The sequence below is a fragment of the Alternaria triticimaculans genome (genome assembly GCF_023758025.1).
Source record: "Alternaria triticimaculans strain BMP 0046 chromosome Unknown scaffold_5, whole genome shotgun sequence".
Lineage (NCBI taxonomy): Eukaryota > Fungi > Ascomycota > Dothideomycetes > Pleosporales > Pleosporaceae > Alternaria > Alternaria triticimaculans.
This window is the reverse complement of record NW_026055962.1, coordinates 98,787-112,139: the sequence shown is the minus strand read 5'-3', so window position 1 is coordinate 112,139 and position 13,353 is coordinate 98,787. Positions and strand designations below refer to the sequence as shown.

General features: G+C 54.3%; 2 protein-coding genes across 2 annotated transcripts; both read right to left on the bottom strand.

Annotated features, from left to right (window-relative positions):
* Positions 1-704: 704 nt before the first annotated feature.
* J4E78_004354 (uncharacterized protein) lies at positions 705-3,810 on the bottom strand (the record flags this gene model as incomplete). The annotated part of the gene is made up of 4 exons (XM_049364983.1): positions 705-753; positions 809-3,087; positions 3,135-3,260; positions 3,571-3,810. The coding sequence occupies 4 exons, from the start codon at positions 3,808-3,810 to the stop codon at positions 705-707; spliced, it is 2,694 nt and encodes an 897-aa protein (XP_049222784.1).
* Positions 3,811-5,683: 1,873 nt separating this feature from the next.
* J4E78_004353 (uncharacterized protein) lies at positions 5,684-13,185 on the bottom strand (the record flags this gene model as incomplete). Its single annotated transcript, XM_049364982.1, has 10 exons — positions 5,684-6,018; positions 6,072-6,619; positions 6,668-8,708; positions 8,755-9,181; positions 9,229-9,284; positions 9,333-9,378; positions 9,460-9,651; positions 10,514-10,876; positions 10,926-12,926; positions 12,976-13,185. 10 exons carry the CDS (start codon positions 13,183-13,185, stop codon positions 5,684-5,686), a joined length of 6,219 nt encoding a protein of 2,072 aa, XP_049222783.1.
* Positions 13,186-13,353: the final 168 nt, after the last annotated feature.

Here is a 13,353-nt window from a genome sequence, read left to right as displayed (position 1 = left end):
ATTCATGTCCTCGGCTTTACCAGGCGTGCCGGCGATAAGGCAGCTTGCGTGGCCGGTTCGGTGGTCGCGTTGTCGTGTATTGAGCGGATTAGCCTCTGCTGGAGCTCATGGGAGGCTCGTTTCTTCGAGGGGGGTCTGTTGGGCGTGGTGTGGCTCGTAACTGGAACTCGGTCGCCCGCTGTTGATCAGGAGCAAAAGCGCGGCTGGAGCTGGCACGGGGGCCCAAGTCGCGCGATTCGGGCGTCGACAGAAGATGGGACGGCGGTCGAGATGTATGCGACAGGCTCGAACGAGTCAAAAAGAACAATAGCGAAAGGGCAGGCTGGTGATGATGCTTCCGCTATCGACACAGGTTCTCGTCAGGGACCACAGATCGGTGCAACTGTCGGCCCGGAAGGCGGTGGCAGAAAATCAATCAGCGCGTCATCTAGCCGAGCCACTCGGCCGTCAGCCTTATCTGAGATGCCGCATGCCGAAGCTACTTTCCCTTCGTTGGCTTATGGTATATTTTCACGCAAACCTATACCAAGTTTCACGCGTCGTTTCCAAAATGAAGCACGAAAATATGTATTCACTCCATATGACTTCGGTGGGAAGCCAATTCAATCGCACTCGCCCATCCCCACCACAAACGCCTCAAAACCACAACATAAGAAGACTCGTGATGCTCGTTGTCCATTCCGTACCCTCCGCTCAATCCTTCATTAGAAGATCCACTGGAAACTCTCTGTAACCTCAAAGCCGACCCTTGACCTGCACACCACATTAGTAATCTCGCTTGAGTGAACCAACCAAGTGGCGGACTTACCTGATATCAGCGCTGCTGGCGCCAATCAACACCTCAAACGCGCCCTCCTCTGCAATCCAGGCACCTGTCTGACCAAGACTCGTGTCGAAGTATCCCACGGAGTACTTGTCCAATGTCAAGACTACATCCTTCGTCTCACCAGGCTGCAAGAAGACTTTGCCGAAAGCCTGGAGTTCCTTCTCGGGGCGAGGAAGCGTCGATTTGACGTCTTTGACGTATGCCTGGACAATCTCATGCGCCGCAAATGAACCCGTGTTTGTGACTGGTACAGTGATGGTAATCTTCCCATCCTCAGACAGTACCGTGCTGTTAGCGCTTGGTGTTCCGTATTGGAATGTCGTGTAGGTTAGACCGTGACCGAACGCAAACAGCGGTGCAATCTTGGAGCGCTCGTAATGCCTGTAGCCCACGTAGATGCCCTCGCCGTACACAGTCTTCAAGTTCTCTCCAGGCCAGTTGTGGTACGCTGGGTTGTCCTCGATCCGGACAGGGAAAGTCGTTGGCAATTTCCCGCTGGGACTGCTGTTGCCGAGTAGCACATCGGCAAGGGCATTTCCTGCTTCCTGGCCTTGGTACCATGCTTGAAGAATAGCTGGTGCCTTCTGTACCCATGGCATGGTAATCGGTGTTCCAGATTGGTTGACGATGACGGTGCGTGGGTTGGCAGCTAGAACAGCTTCGATCAGACGATCCTGCGAGCCGTTCTTCGGAAGATCCATCGTTTGCCTGTCGTATCCTTCCGACTCCCATTCGGCGTCCAGTCCGACGACCACCACAGCCACATCAGCATCACGCGCTGCGTCCGCGGCTTCTTGTAGACGATCGATCTTGTCCTCCTCTTGGTAGCCGATTCGGCAGCCACCGTAATCGTGGCGACGACCGATGACAGAAACCTTAGACGCGGGTCGGACTTCGTTGGTGCTCTCAATCAGAATCTCCACAGGTTTGCCCTCTTCGAGATGGATTGACTTGAGTACATCTTCTGATGCAGAGAACATGGCCTCACCCTCCTGTATCCAGTCCCAGTTGTCGATGAAGATGTCGCCGTTGATGTACATGCGCCCTGGCCCGACTGACGCAAAGCTGAAGCTGTGGTTTCCGGTTGTCTTCGGTGTGAGTGTGGTCTTGACCTTGAAGGAGAAGTCTGGAAGGAGTTCCATTGGCGCAGAGTCCCATAGCCACAGATCTGTGCTGACCTTGTATTGAACGACCGCCGGCTCACCCTTGAACCTGTCGCCCTTGTAGTATTCTAACCGAACACCAGTCTCGCCGTTGGACTGACAGTATGGTGAAGCAAGCGGTAGCCATTTCGAGCTATCGCAGCCTTGGGCAAATGTGATGTCTCCGTCGAATCGATTTTGGAGACCTTGCCAAGGTGTGACGTTGTAGTAGGGGTTGAGGCCTGCGCTTCCTCCTCCACTGGCAATGGCTCGCTTGACATTTGGCCCAATCATCGCAATCTTCTTCGCGTTCTTGATGGGGAGTACGCTATTCTCGTTCTTCAGAAGCGTCAATCCTTCGATACCAGCTTGGAGAATCAGGTTCCGCGTCTCCACGTTGTCGATCGACTGCTCCGGCTCCTCTGGTGTCATGTTGTTCAGTCCCTTGACACGATCGACGAGATAAAGTACCCTAGCGGCGGATTCTTCGATATCACCACGGGTTAGCTCACCCTTCTCCAGACATTCCTTCACTTGGTCGATCTTGCGCCATTTGGACGGCCCGGGCATCTCAACATCAACACCAGCTTTTATTGATGGTGCGGTCGCATATGTGCCCGTCCAGTCGGAGATAATGGCTCCGTTCCACTTCCACTCGCCTCGAAGAATCTCCTTGATCGAGTGCTCATACTCATCCGCGTGAATGCCATTGATCATATTGTAAGCGCTCATGAGCGCCCAGGGTGATGCATCTCGAACAGCTATCTCGAAGGGCTTCAGATAGATCTCACGCAATGGCCGTTCAGCAATGATAGCATCGTACGCTTGCCGCTCAGTTTCTTGCTCGTTCCCGAGAAAGTGTTTGATCGTAGCTGCAACACCCTTGCTCTGAAGACCGCGAACATACGATGCAGCAAGCTTTCCAGTAAGGAAAGGATCTTCCGAATACGACTCAAAGTTGCGACCACCAAGAGGCGACCGGTGCATGCACACGGTAGGCGCAAGCAACACGTGTGCACCACGAGCCTTTGCTTCTTCTCCGAGGTGACGGCCGATCTCCTCAATCATATCCAAGTTCCACGTGGAAGCCATGGATATGCCGCATGGGAATAAAGCGGCCTAGCTTCGTCAGCGTAAGACAAGCAGTGCCAAGCCGGAGTACGTACAGGTGTGCCGTTAGTGAAGAACTCTCCGCGAGCGCCATTGGGTCCATCTGATGTCTTGATTGACGGTATGCCCTTTTCGGGTATGGCTACAGTCCGCCAAAAGTCCGCTCCTGCAAGTAGTGAAATCTGGAATGGTCAGCCCGGCTCCGCTCAAGGCTGCTTCGGCTTTCGAATAGATTAACGAGGTCAGGTGGGACTCTAAGCGATCAGAGAAGCCATTCATTTTGATTACCGACTTTCGAGAACCAATCCTTCTAGACCTTCTGCTCCAAAAGACGGGCTGAGATAAGGGATTGTGGCTGGGGAATGACTCGTATCCCTACCAGAAAGACGTGTAGGATAGAAGTTGACACCCCCTTCTGCCTCAATCATTCGACATGACCTTATCGAACGCCGAAATTCGAGATATCTGCCGCAGAAGTAAAGGCGAACATACCTGTTCCTCTAGAGTCAGCTTCGCTGCAAGTTCCCTCGCCTTGTCGTCCGGCCGCTCCATGGAGAATATCTTCTTGCCCGCCATCGTTTCGTCTGCCGGGGAAGTCTCCTCTGGAGTCGCAGCAGGCGTCAACGTAGGAGTAACGAGAGTGACTGGTTGGATGTGGATAGCCGCGTGCTTTATGTCGTGCTGTTTGATATCTTCCGTCGGACTAGTGTTTCCAAGGTTGATTGTAGCCATTGCAGATCAACCAGAATTAATCATTCGATGAATGCGGAGCGTTCGAGCGAATTGCCGCGCCTTCTTGCCACTGCAGCCGGTGCGGTAACGAGCGAGGGGTTGAACGACGATGCCAACGAGAAATGGAGAACAAGCTGGAGAATTAGCAGATTCAGAGGCAGTCAATCGAAGTAGATTGTCATCCTTTAGTACTTGCGCAGCGCTGGATGCGACTTTCTCTTGACGCATGGACCCAGGGAAAACGCTCGAGTACCGGATCTATTGGAAACAAGCCTTGTCCTAGTCACGGCTCGCAGGCACGTCGTCTCAGATCTACAAGGTAAGTATTATTGGTCGGCGGGGGCAATCAACCGAAGTTAACGCGCCCGTCTCGATCTGTCGACAGGAGGGAGGCTCATGTGTGATCTCAATCTAGATCCGTTGCAACGGCTTCTTGTGGCGAAATCCGAGAGTAACGCGAAGGGTACGATAGCAATCCTTTGATCCCCACCACGTTGCAGCTTTCTGAGCAAGTAAGAGCCAGACATCCCGCGCAAGTAGGTTGAAGGAGCAGGTGACACGTAGACTAGACATGCAAGTCTACGCCGCGCAGCGAGACATTCGTCTCTCGAGGTAAGCAGCGTGGAACTTGATTCGTCGCCTACTCTTTGTTGGACAGCTGTGATGGCGGACCTGAACCTCCGAAGCTAGTCTAAAAGGCAGTTGAGCAGCTTCCGAAGCGCACATTAGGCAGTCAAAGGATGATACAGCGCGGTTGCATACCAATCAGTGGTGGGAAATCTCGCAATGAGGTTGTAGCGGCCCGAGAGGCGGGTATGTTAGCGGGAACCCGGGCCAGTGAACCGTCTGCATCCTGGCTTGCATATCACGCTGACGAAGTCTCCGCCTGGGCCAAGCGAGCGTTGATTGTGGTTCATCGATACCATCGGACGTTGGAAGCAGTGACCAGACCAGAAAGTCGGAATGGAAATATCTGGACGTCGTCTGTTCTTGCCCCGCCAACGCCGCACGTGCACGATGTCGCGGTTGGATCTCAGACACACGAAGATCGTTGCGAAGTCTGGCTATCTTCACCGAATTTTCATCTGCGAATCCGTATTTCAATGAGGATGCGAATTTATCACGACACTACTGTTCAGGCCGGCTGCTAGCTCGTGCGTCAACTCGTAGCCCTATATCCCCACGCCGTTGAGCACCTGACACGAGCAAATTGATCGGAGTATCGTCGGGGGAATAGCAAATGAAAAGGTACTATGGTACTTGATTGCGACCGCACCGTAGTCATTCAGCAACCAAGTGTTGGTACCAGCAAGTCTATCGTTGAGATGCACTGTTTCCTGCTGTGCTGGTGTTGGAAAGGCACTGCGGCAAGTGACTTCGGGAGTCACTTCCGCGCCGCTTATTCTGCTTTCTCAGCAGGCGAAGCAGCGCTCAACCTCCATGTTCCCGGAATAGCATGTGAACACATTCTGCGTATCATGAGGAAGGATAGTGGAGTACTGTGCCGTCTCTGGGGTCTTGCGCTGAATGTGATCGGCATGAACACACCGTTTGGGCAAGCCGAAGAAACCGCCATCAAAGCTGTGCCTGATGTCTCGTTACTCGACCACGCAAGAACATCGAACAATCCACATGTGTTTCGGCTTTTTTCAATCAAACCATATTTGCCAGTATCTCAGAGTACCTTGTCATCTTCCCATCAAAAGCCATCCTTCCACATTGCATTCACGATCACAGCACCCAAAATCCGAAATGCATGGCTCAAGACCAATTCTTCTATACGAATGCTAACTCATTGACCCAAAGAGGCTTTCCATCAACGTTGCCTCCTTCTCTTCTCATATGCCTCATCGAGGATGCTTTTAGCTTGAATCTACCAATCATCCTGCTTCCGTCCATGCATAGCAGCCTGACGCTGTCTAAGCGCCTCTGCTAATCCACCAGCGATACTACCACTGCTGTCCCGCGCGCTCTCCATTGTGCTACCCCCACTACCACTGTACCCACTATCCCGTCCAGAGTCACCGTTGACGGCTTTCCTGGCGGCAGGACGTTTGGCAGGTGGAGCCGGAGGCTTGGGCTTGCTGTTTGCAGGGCGAGCGGGTGGCGCTGGGGGTGGAGCAGGTGCTGCTGAACGTACTTCCTCAAGGTATGCAGACGGCGCCCAGCCGGAGGCGGATTTGTCAAGACGGGATGCTAGCCACCAACCTGTTGAAGCCTCGTTAGTATTTCGCGTTAGTGGAAGATCAAGATGAACGTACCATTGCCCTCCTTCTGTGTGACCAGGATGATTTCATCCTTCCCTAAACTCAACTCTCCAGCGCTCTGACCTGCAAAGTCATATAGCGCCTTGTATCGAGGTTCCTTCGGCTGAGCTGGCGCTGGCGGCGGTGGGGGTGGAGGAGGAGGTGTGCGTGATGAGCCGGCTGACGCGGTACGCGCATGAGAGCCCGCACCGTTCGACAAGGCAGCGACGGGCGCCGGAACAGGTCTGGCTTGCGACACTTCTGGCTGAGGGACAGGTCTCGGTTGCGGGGCGGCAGGCGAGGGTACAGCTCTTGGTTGTGCTGGACGAGAGGCGAGCTTCGAAGGACCTCCGCCAGGACCACCGGGCCGCAACAGCTTACCCTTTGTGATGGGCTTTGCGGCGATCTGCTTGCCTTTGGGCGTGGGCTTGGAAACGGAGTTGGGTGGCTCTCCTGGCCCAACGTGGATGGTGCCACTCTTGTACTGGTCATCTCTCGGTACGGCGGGATCTTTGACGACCTTGACCTGAGCTGGCTTGCCAGGCTTCTTGTTGTATTGGATGCTACGGGGTGTTAGCCATTTTCGGATGCATGCCGACTGTGGAACTTACGTCTCGCCTATTTGGAGTGTCATTGCGCCTCGCAGCACGTTGTGCAGCTGAGTGAAGAACTCAGTCTTGAATACGCAGTTCACTAGTGGATCAGGATCTGTTGGCGACCCAGCGCCGATCGAGAACCAGTCGTCTTTGAGTGTTGAACAGCTGATCATCTTGATGGCGCCAACGGGTATTACCCTCTCAGGCAAAATCTGGATTTGCCCTTTGACCGAGGCAACCTTGACCAGGTAAACGTTCTTCTTTGTCAGAATGAGCGTGCGAGCTTCTGGTTTACTTGATCGACCGAGCTTCGATACAAGCACTTCCGCCCTGCACGAGAATGGCACCTCTTCGTTCGGAGCTATGCCGACCGCTTGGGCCATGACCTCACCAGTGCCACCTTTGTTTCCGATACCAAGGTAGTCGCCCATGAATCTTCGGGAACCGATTAAACTGTATCTTCTGCGTTCTTTCCGCCCTCCGAGTATCTTGTGACCTTGGTCGCGCCATTCGATGAATTCCTTGCCGCCATTAAGCTTGCGCCAGAACCGCTGGATGCGCGTCGCGCACTCTGCTCGGTATCGTAGATAGTTTCTCCATGCGCGCTGGATGCGAATAGCCATGTTGTGCCAGTACTTGTCTCGCATAGTCTCCAAGGCGAACAGTGTCTCGGGTGTCTTGATGAAAACCTTTGTTGTACCGATTTGGAACTCCTCCGCTGGGATGTTGGTATCCTTCAAGATCTGTTTAGCACCAGTCTCGTAGTCCCCGGTCCAGGTGTACTCTCCGGCATATGAGCACTTTGGTGACAGCAAGAAGAACCGTTCCACGAACTTATCGAAGGTCTGACGGGACGCAAAACCAGCTCTCCGAATGCGCACGTTTTCTTGCAGACCCAGGTACTTGACCTGATGTAGTACGTTGGCATCGGTGAATTCCTTGGGCGATTTGTTCTCGTTGGGCTTGATGGTACGGATGTAGGACGGACGAGCTTGCATCAAAGTCGTCACCAGGTCGTTCGCAGAGGCTTTGATCTTATCTCCAGCCGTCGGGGGTCGCCGCCTGTTGTCCTGGTCCACCTGGTGGGGGAAGAGAGTATGCACAAAGGTGTTGCTGCTCTGACCAAGCAGATTTAGCAAGTCCTTCAACAATTGATCCTTGTTCTTGTCGGTCATGCCATCGATCGCGTACGAGACCTCACCAGCATAGTGCTTAATGACGAACTGACCCTGGCGAGGCGTGAAGTTGGGGTTCGACGAGAGAGCGTTAAGTCTCTGGACGAATGTTTGATCCGCGGCGGTAGGATCGGCATGTGCTGTCGCACAAGCGTCGTTCAGGGCTGCGAAAACACCCGGTGGCCGCTTCTCCTCAATCAGGTCGCATACAATCTTGTTGTCGAAGTACTTGATGGGAGTCCACTTAATCTGCTCGCGCTCGTACTCTTCTTGTTCCGCCTTGAGCGTCAACTGGATGAAGATCTGTTGGAGCTTCTCGTTGACGTAGTTGATGCACAACTGCTCGAAGCTGTTCTTTTCGAAGATCTCGAAGCCGTAGATATCCAGGATACCAATCGACTGGGCGGTCGCACCTCGGGCCTTCAAAGAGACGTTGACGCGTTCCACAATCCAGTCGAAGAGGTTGAAGTAGATTCCCTTGGAGAGTGCGTCGCGGACTGCATTTGCTTGCGCGCAGTTTAGAGGCACGTCGTACACGGAACCTCGTCGCCCTCCTCGACTTGTCTCCATAACACGAATGGTCAGAGCTTTGTTGACATGCGACGCATCGACTTCGAGGAGATAGGCTACGAAATCTACTACCGACTGGTCGACAATAGCTGCGTTGCCTGAGTCATCCTCGCGGAACGACACATTTCCTAGCCACAAAATTGCTGCAAGCATCCGGAATATGTTGTCCTGCTCCGCTTGTTGTAATCCAATAACCTTCATGGCGTTCAGCGTGTCGTCGAACTCGGCGTGGTCGTCGATTCCCGGAACGTCGAAACATTTCGATTTGCTCGTGTAGAGGTAGGCTTGCGGTTGTTGTAACCCAAAGATTTCTGTGCATGTCAGCGCGAGTCTAGTGTCTAGTTAAATTGGGCGTACCTCTGTATTGTGAGGATGCGGCTTTTGTGAACTGGTAGAAGATGTGGAAGTTGCGCTCGTTCACGATCTGACCCGTCACTCGGGTCTTCTCGAGCAGGTAGTTGTTGATGTTTGCTCCCACTGGCTCTCCTTGCGCGTTGAAGTGGATCTCGAGATACTTTCCGAACCGCGACGAGTTGTTGTTCCTCAGCGTCTTCGCGTTTCCGAAGGATTCGAGCAGCGGGTTGGTGGCCAGCACCATGTCCTTGATCTCCTGGATGGATGAATTGCTACCCCCGGAGACATTGGCGATGTACTGCATAAGTCGCTTCGCGGCTTCTGTCTTTCCCGCTCCTGATTCGCCGGAGATGATGACACATTGGTTCTCCTTGTATGCGTTCATGTTGTAGTAGGCGGACTCGGCGATTGCGAAGACGTGAGGGGGTACCTATGCCTCATTAGCCCTGGGAGTTGGTGGACAGCCATGCACCGCACCTCCAGCCTGTTCTTGCCCTTGTAACTCTCCAGCACTTGGTCGGTGTAGATGCCCACTGCCACTTGTCAGCATCCCCCTCTGAGGCGCATGTCCTGTCACCTACAGTCGCGGAACGGGTTGACCGAGACCAGCACGTGGCCGATGTATGTCTGCGCCCACAGTCAGTCGCTGTCCTAGTCTATCGCTGCGTGGGTGTGCGACGCGGGGCTGGCGCAAGCGGGTCGACGCACGTATATCTCGCCATTTTCGAATCGCTTCTTCAGGTTCTCGTTGATGGCCTCATTCGAAACCTTGCTGATCAAGGTGAGATCCGATACACCGACTTCCTTCTTCTTGGTGGTCTCGAAGACGGCCTTGGTAGCGAACTGGGCCTTTGGCTGAGCGCCGCCTCCGGCCTTGCGCGCGGCGCGGTTGGTTTTCCCCTACATATCACCTGTATCAGCCTGTGTTCCTCCCCCGAAGTCTCTCTGCATCCTACCATGATTGGTGCCCGACGTCGAGCTGGGACCTGTAGCTTGAGCCGGCCAGTGGGGTAGGACGTGTGCTGCGGATTTCAGAGAGCAGCGATATGGTAATAATGGACGGCAAAGCCAGGTAGAACCAGTATGGGGAGAGCAGTCGCTCGGGGGTGTGGGCGTGTAAAGATGGCTGCAATGCGGCGGTTGTAGAGACCGGCCAACGTCAGAGCCCTGGATGGAATCGGGCGCTTCGGAGGGTACTCGCCCCATCGTCCCAGCACAGCCACAGCTATTCAAGTACGACGTACGCGCAAGCTGCCGCCGCGGCTGGAATTTCCTCGTCATCTCCATTTCACCCCCATTTCCTGTCGGGCTATACACATCAGAGTGTCATGCATTGTAGCCATATCACTTCCTTCAACATCTCCCATCATACTACTCATCATTCACCGTCGCCGCTGCGAACCCATCCAGGCTCGGCCCAGTTTCCGCATCAAAGTGTTGCAGCAAACGCCTCACACAAGGACGACCCGGGTGTGCCGCGTACGCATAATTTCTCGTGACGTGTCACAAACTTAGGCATTAGGCACCAACGTTCTCATGGTCGTGACCGGATGCTCATTCAAACTAATCGCTAGGAGAAAACGCCAGCAACATGCAAACCGTCGTGAATGAGTGTTCGAACAACAGCACTGCTCAGTAGCAGAGACGACGCCGTGGAAATGCCCAAGACCCTAATAAAAATATCCCAGATCCCAAAAAACGCCATCGCTCCAAGGTCGTCATTCAATCATCATGAGAAAACATCACCGCCAAAACGCCCAACGCTCGCCCAGTCCAGCCGCTTGGACTCTTCTAGTTGCGGACCGCCCCAGGAATATACCTTGGGGTCTACGAGGCAGCCCAAACCGCCTTCTTGACACCATTCCGACACGACAGCATAGATGAATTCGATCTTCGCGCGGAGGAGGTTGCCCTCGGTGAGCTCTTTGTAACTGTCTTCCTTGTCGGCTGAGCCGTAGAGAAGCTGTTGCAATGAACCGCGAAGATGTGCTCTGGCCTTTACGTGCTTCCACGGCACGTTTCCTGTCTCTTCGAGAAGAGACGTCGCATCCAGAGGAAGGCATAAAAAGTGCCCGTAGCTTGCATCTGACGACAAGACGAGTTTGGTGTGGTCGGGGAAGTTGAACTAAACATACTGTTAGACGGGCTTTGTGAAAAATGGCAAAAGCGCTTACTTGGAAGGAGCCGTCGTCGAAACCCCAGATCCCGACGTTACCAAGGCGTTGGTAGAAGCGAACAAAATTCACGCGGGGATCTTTTCTGAGCGGCTTCTCTTCGTCGCCAAAGGTTGCGCACATGTACTTTCCAAACTTGTGCCACACTGTCCGGATCTCCTCAATGCGTCGCGATTCGAGCACTTCAATCTCCGACAGTCCCCGGTCCTTCTTCACGGTCGTATAGTAGTTGAGCGCAACGCTTTTGGCAAGCTCTCGGTTGCCTCCAGCCTTCCGTAGGTGGTTGTATCCGTCCGTGGCAAACGCGATCGTAACGGGGTATTGATCTTCTGCAGAGAGGAGGGTCCCGATACTACCATCGTTGAGGACGTATCCCACTCCGTATCTGCGGCTGTAATCTACCCATTTTGCAACAAACGGTAATTGCGGTGGCTGATCTCTTCTCGACTTTGTAGGCTTCTTGTCGAGGGCTCGTTCAAGGTTATCGCGGAATGTCATCAAGCGCGCCAACACGGTCACTGGATCAGTCGCAGGCATGTCATTGCTGACGGTCCGATAGCGGGGAGCACTTCGCGCTGAAGTTGGTTGCGGCGCAGGTTCCGATTTCGCGCTCTCTCGAGCGCTAGTTCGGGAGACTCTTAGAGGTGGGAGGTCAGGGAGTCCGTTCGATGTAGTCTTTGGCGCTTCCTTTGCGGTTTCCTTGGCTGTTCGTGCGCGCGTCGAAGTTCGTGCCTCACGAGGGACGCGTAGTGGCGCAGGTGCGGAAGCTGTGCTCGCAGTAACACGTCCAGTGTTCGAGATCTTGCGGGCTGCTCGTAACCGCGTCGGCTGTTTGTCAAGTATCCTGTGCGCGGGCTCTGGCTCTTCGGCTGGCTCTACATTCTCCTTCAATGTCTGCATCGGCTGTGGTTCTCTCCTTGGGGCTCTGGATGCACGAGTCTTTGTCCGCTCGTTCCCGGTAGTTTCTGACAGGGCCTGGCTTTCAGATGACGATTCCTTCTCTTCCGATATTTCGCTGAGCCCTCCCGGGGCTTGATGAGGCCACTGCGTGCGGGCAGGGAAAGGTACGTAGACGACATCTTTAGAGAACGGGATGTTTGGTTGCTTGCCGGCTTCAATCTCCTTTTGACAGTCTCTTGCTACTGTCTTGTTGGTTCTGCGACCGAAGGTTCCAAATGCCTTTCCTTGTTCGTATTCGCCGACCGATGAGGACTTGCAAAGCGCCCACCACTCCTCAGTGTATCCACGCCTGATTGTGGATGCTGTCGGTGGACGGTTCTTCGGCCATTTCGGCACCCGCGAGGTACATTCGCTGCTCAGCTCCAATGGGATATAGCCCAGTTTGAAGAAAGGGTGCGCAACGATCTGGTCGGGGGTCGGTCGCTCGTCTTCGTGCACCAGCAGTAGCGAGACGATGTCGCGGAGGTCGTCGGTGATCTCGTTGGCAAACTTGGCGAGGTCGGGCCAGGTGTATTCGCGAGCCTTCAGCTTCCGGTAGATGTCTTCGCGCTTGGCGGCATGGAATGGCGCCCTTCCGACCGCGAGTGTGTACATCATGATTCCAATAGCCCACAGGTCGACCTTCTCGTCATGACCCTTTCCTGTCTTCTCCAAGACCTCTGGTGCAAGGTAGTTTGGTGTACCACACATGGTTGTTCGACGGATCGCCCCATAGTCGCTCTGTGACACCAGTAGTGCAGCAAGACCGAAGTCGCCGACCTTGACATTCATATCGCGGTCGAGGAAGAGGTTGCCTGTCTTGAGATCGCGGTGTACGATGTTCCGTTGGTGGAGGTACTTGATTGCGCCGCACGTCTGGATCATGAACCGCCGGATCTCAGGCATGGTGAAGTATTTGCGCTTCTTGATCGCATCGGCAAGAGAACCGTTTTCGCATAGCTCCAGGACAACGTAGGTGCTTGATTCGAAAGAAAAGGCGCGGAAGAACTCGACGATGTTGGGATGAGATAGCTTCGAGTGGATCTGTAGTTCCGTGACAAACTGCGGCGCGTCAGCAAATAGCCATGTCTTCCTCCCGAGCTTCCAGTACCTTTTGCGCCAGTTTGGGGGGCTCCATTTTGGATTTGACAATCTTCAAAGCGACGGTCGAGCTGCCGAGGTGTTCGTGGCCCAGCAGCTTTGCGCGATGGCAGATCGCGAAGCCGCCCTTGCCCAGCTGCGATCCCGTTTCATATTGGAGTCCCTCGGGGTCCTGAACCACGGCCGGCGGGGCATCTGCGTGTATCGACGAGGCAGACATTGGCGTCGAGGTAGATGGAGAGAGATGATGAAATCGGGGACGAAGTCGCAGAGTGTTGATGGCATGTAAACAAGGGCCCGTTAGCGTCGTTGCTAGGGCTGTCGGCCAATCGGTGCCCGGCACAGTCCGCTCGATGCACAGCGACTTGCACAAGCTTGCACTAGAGAT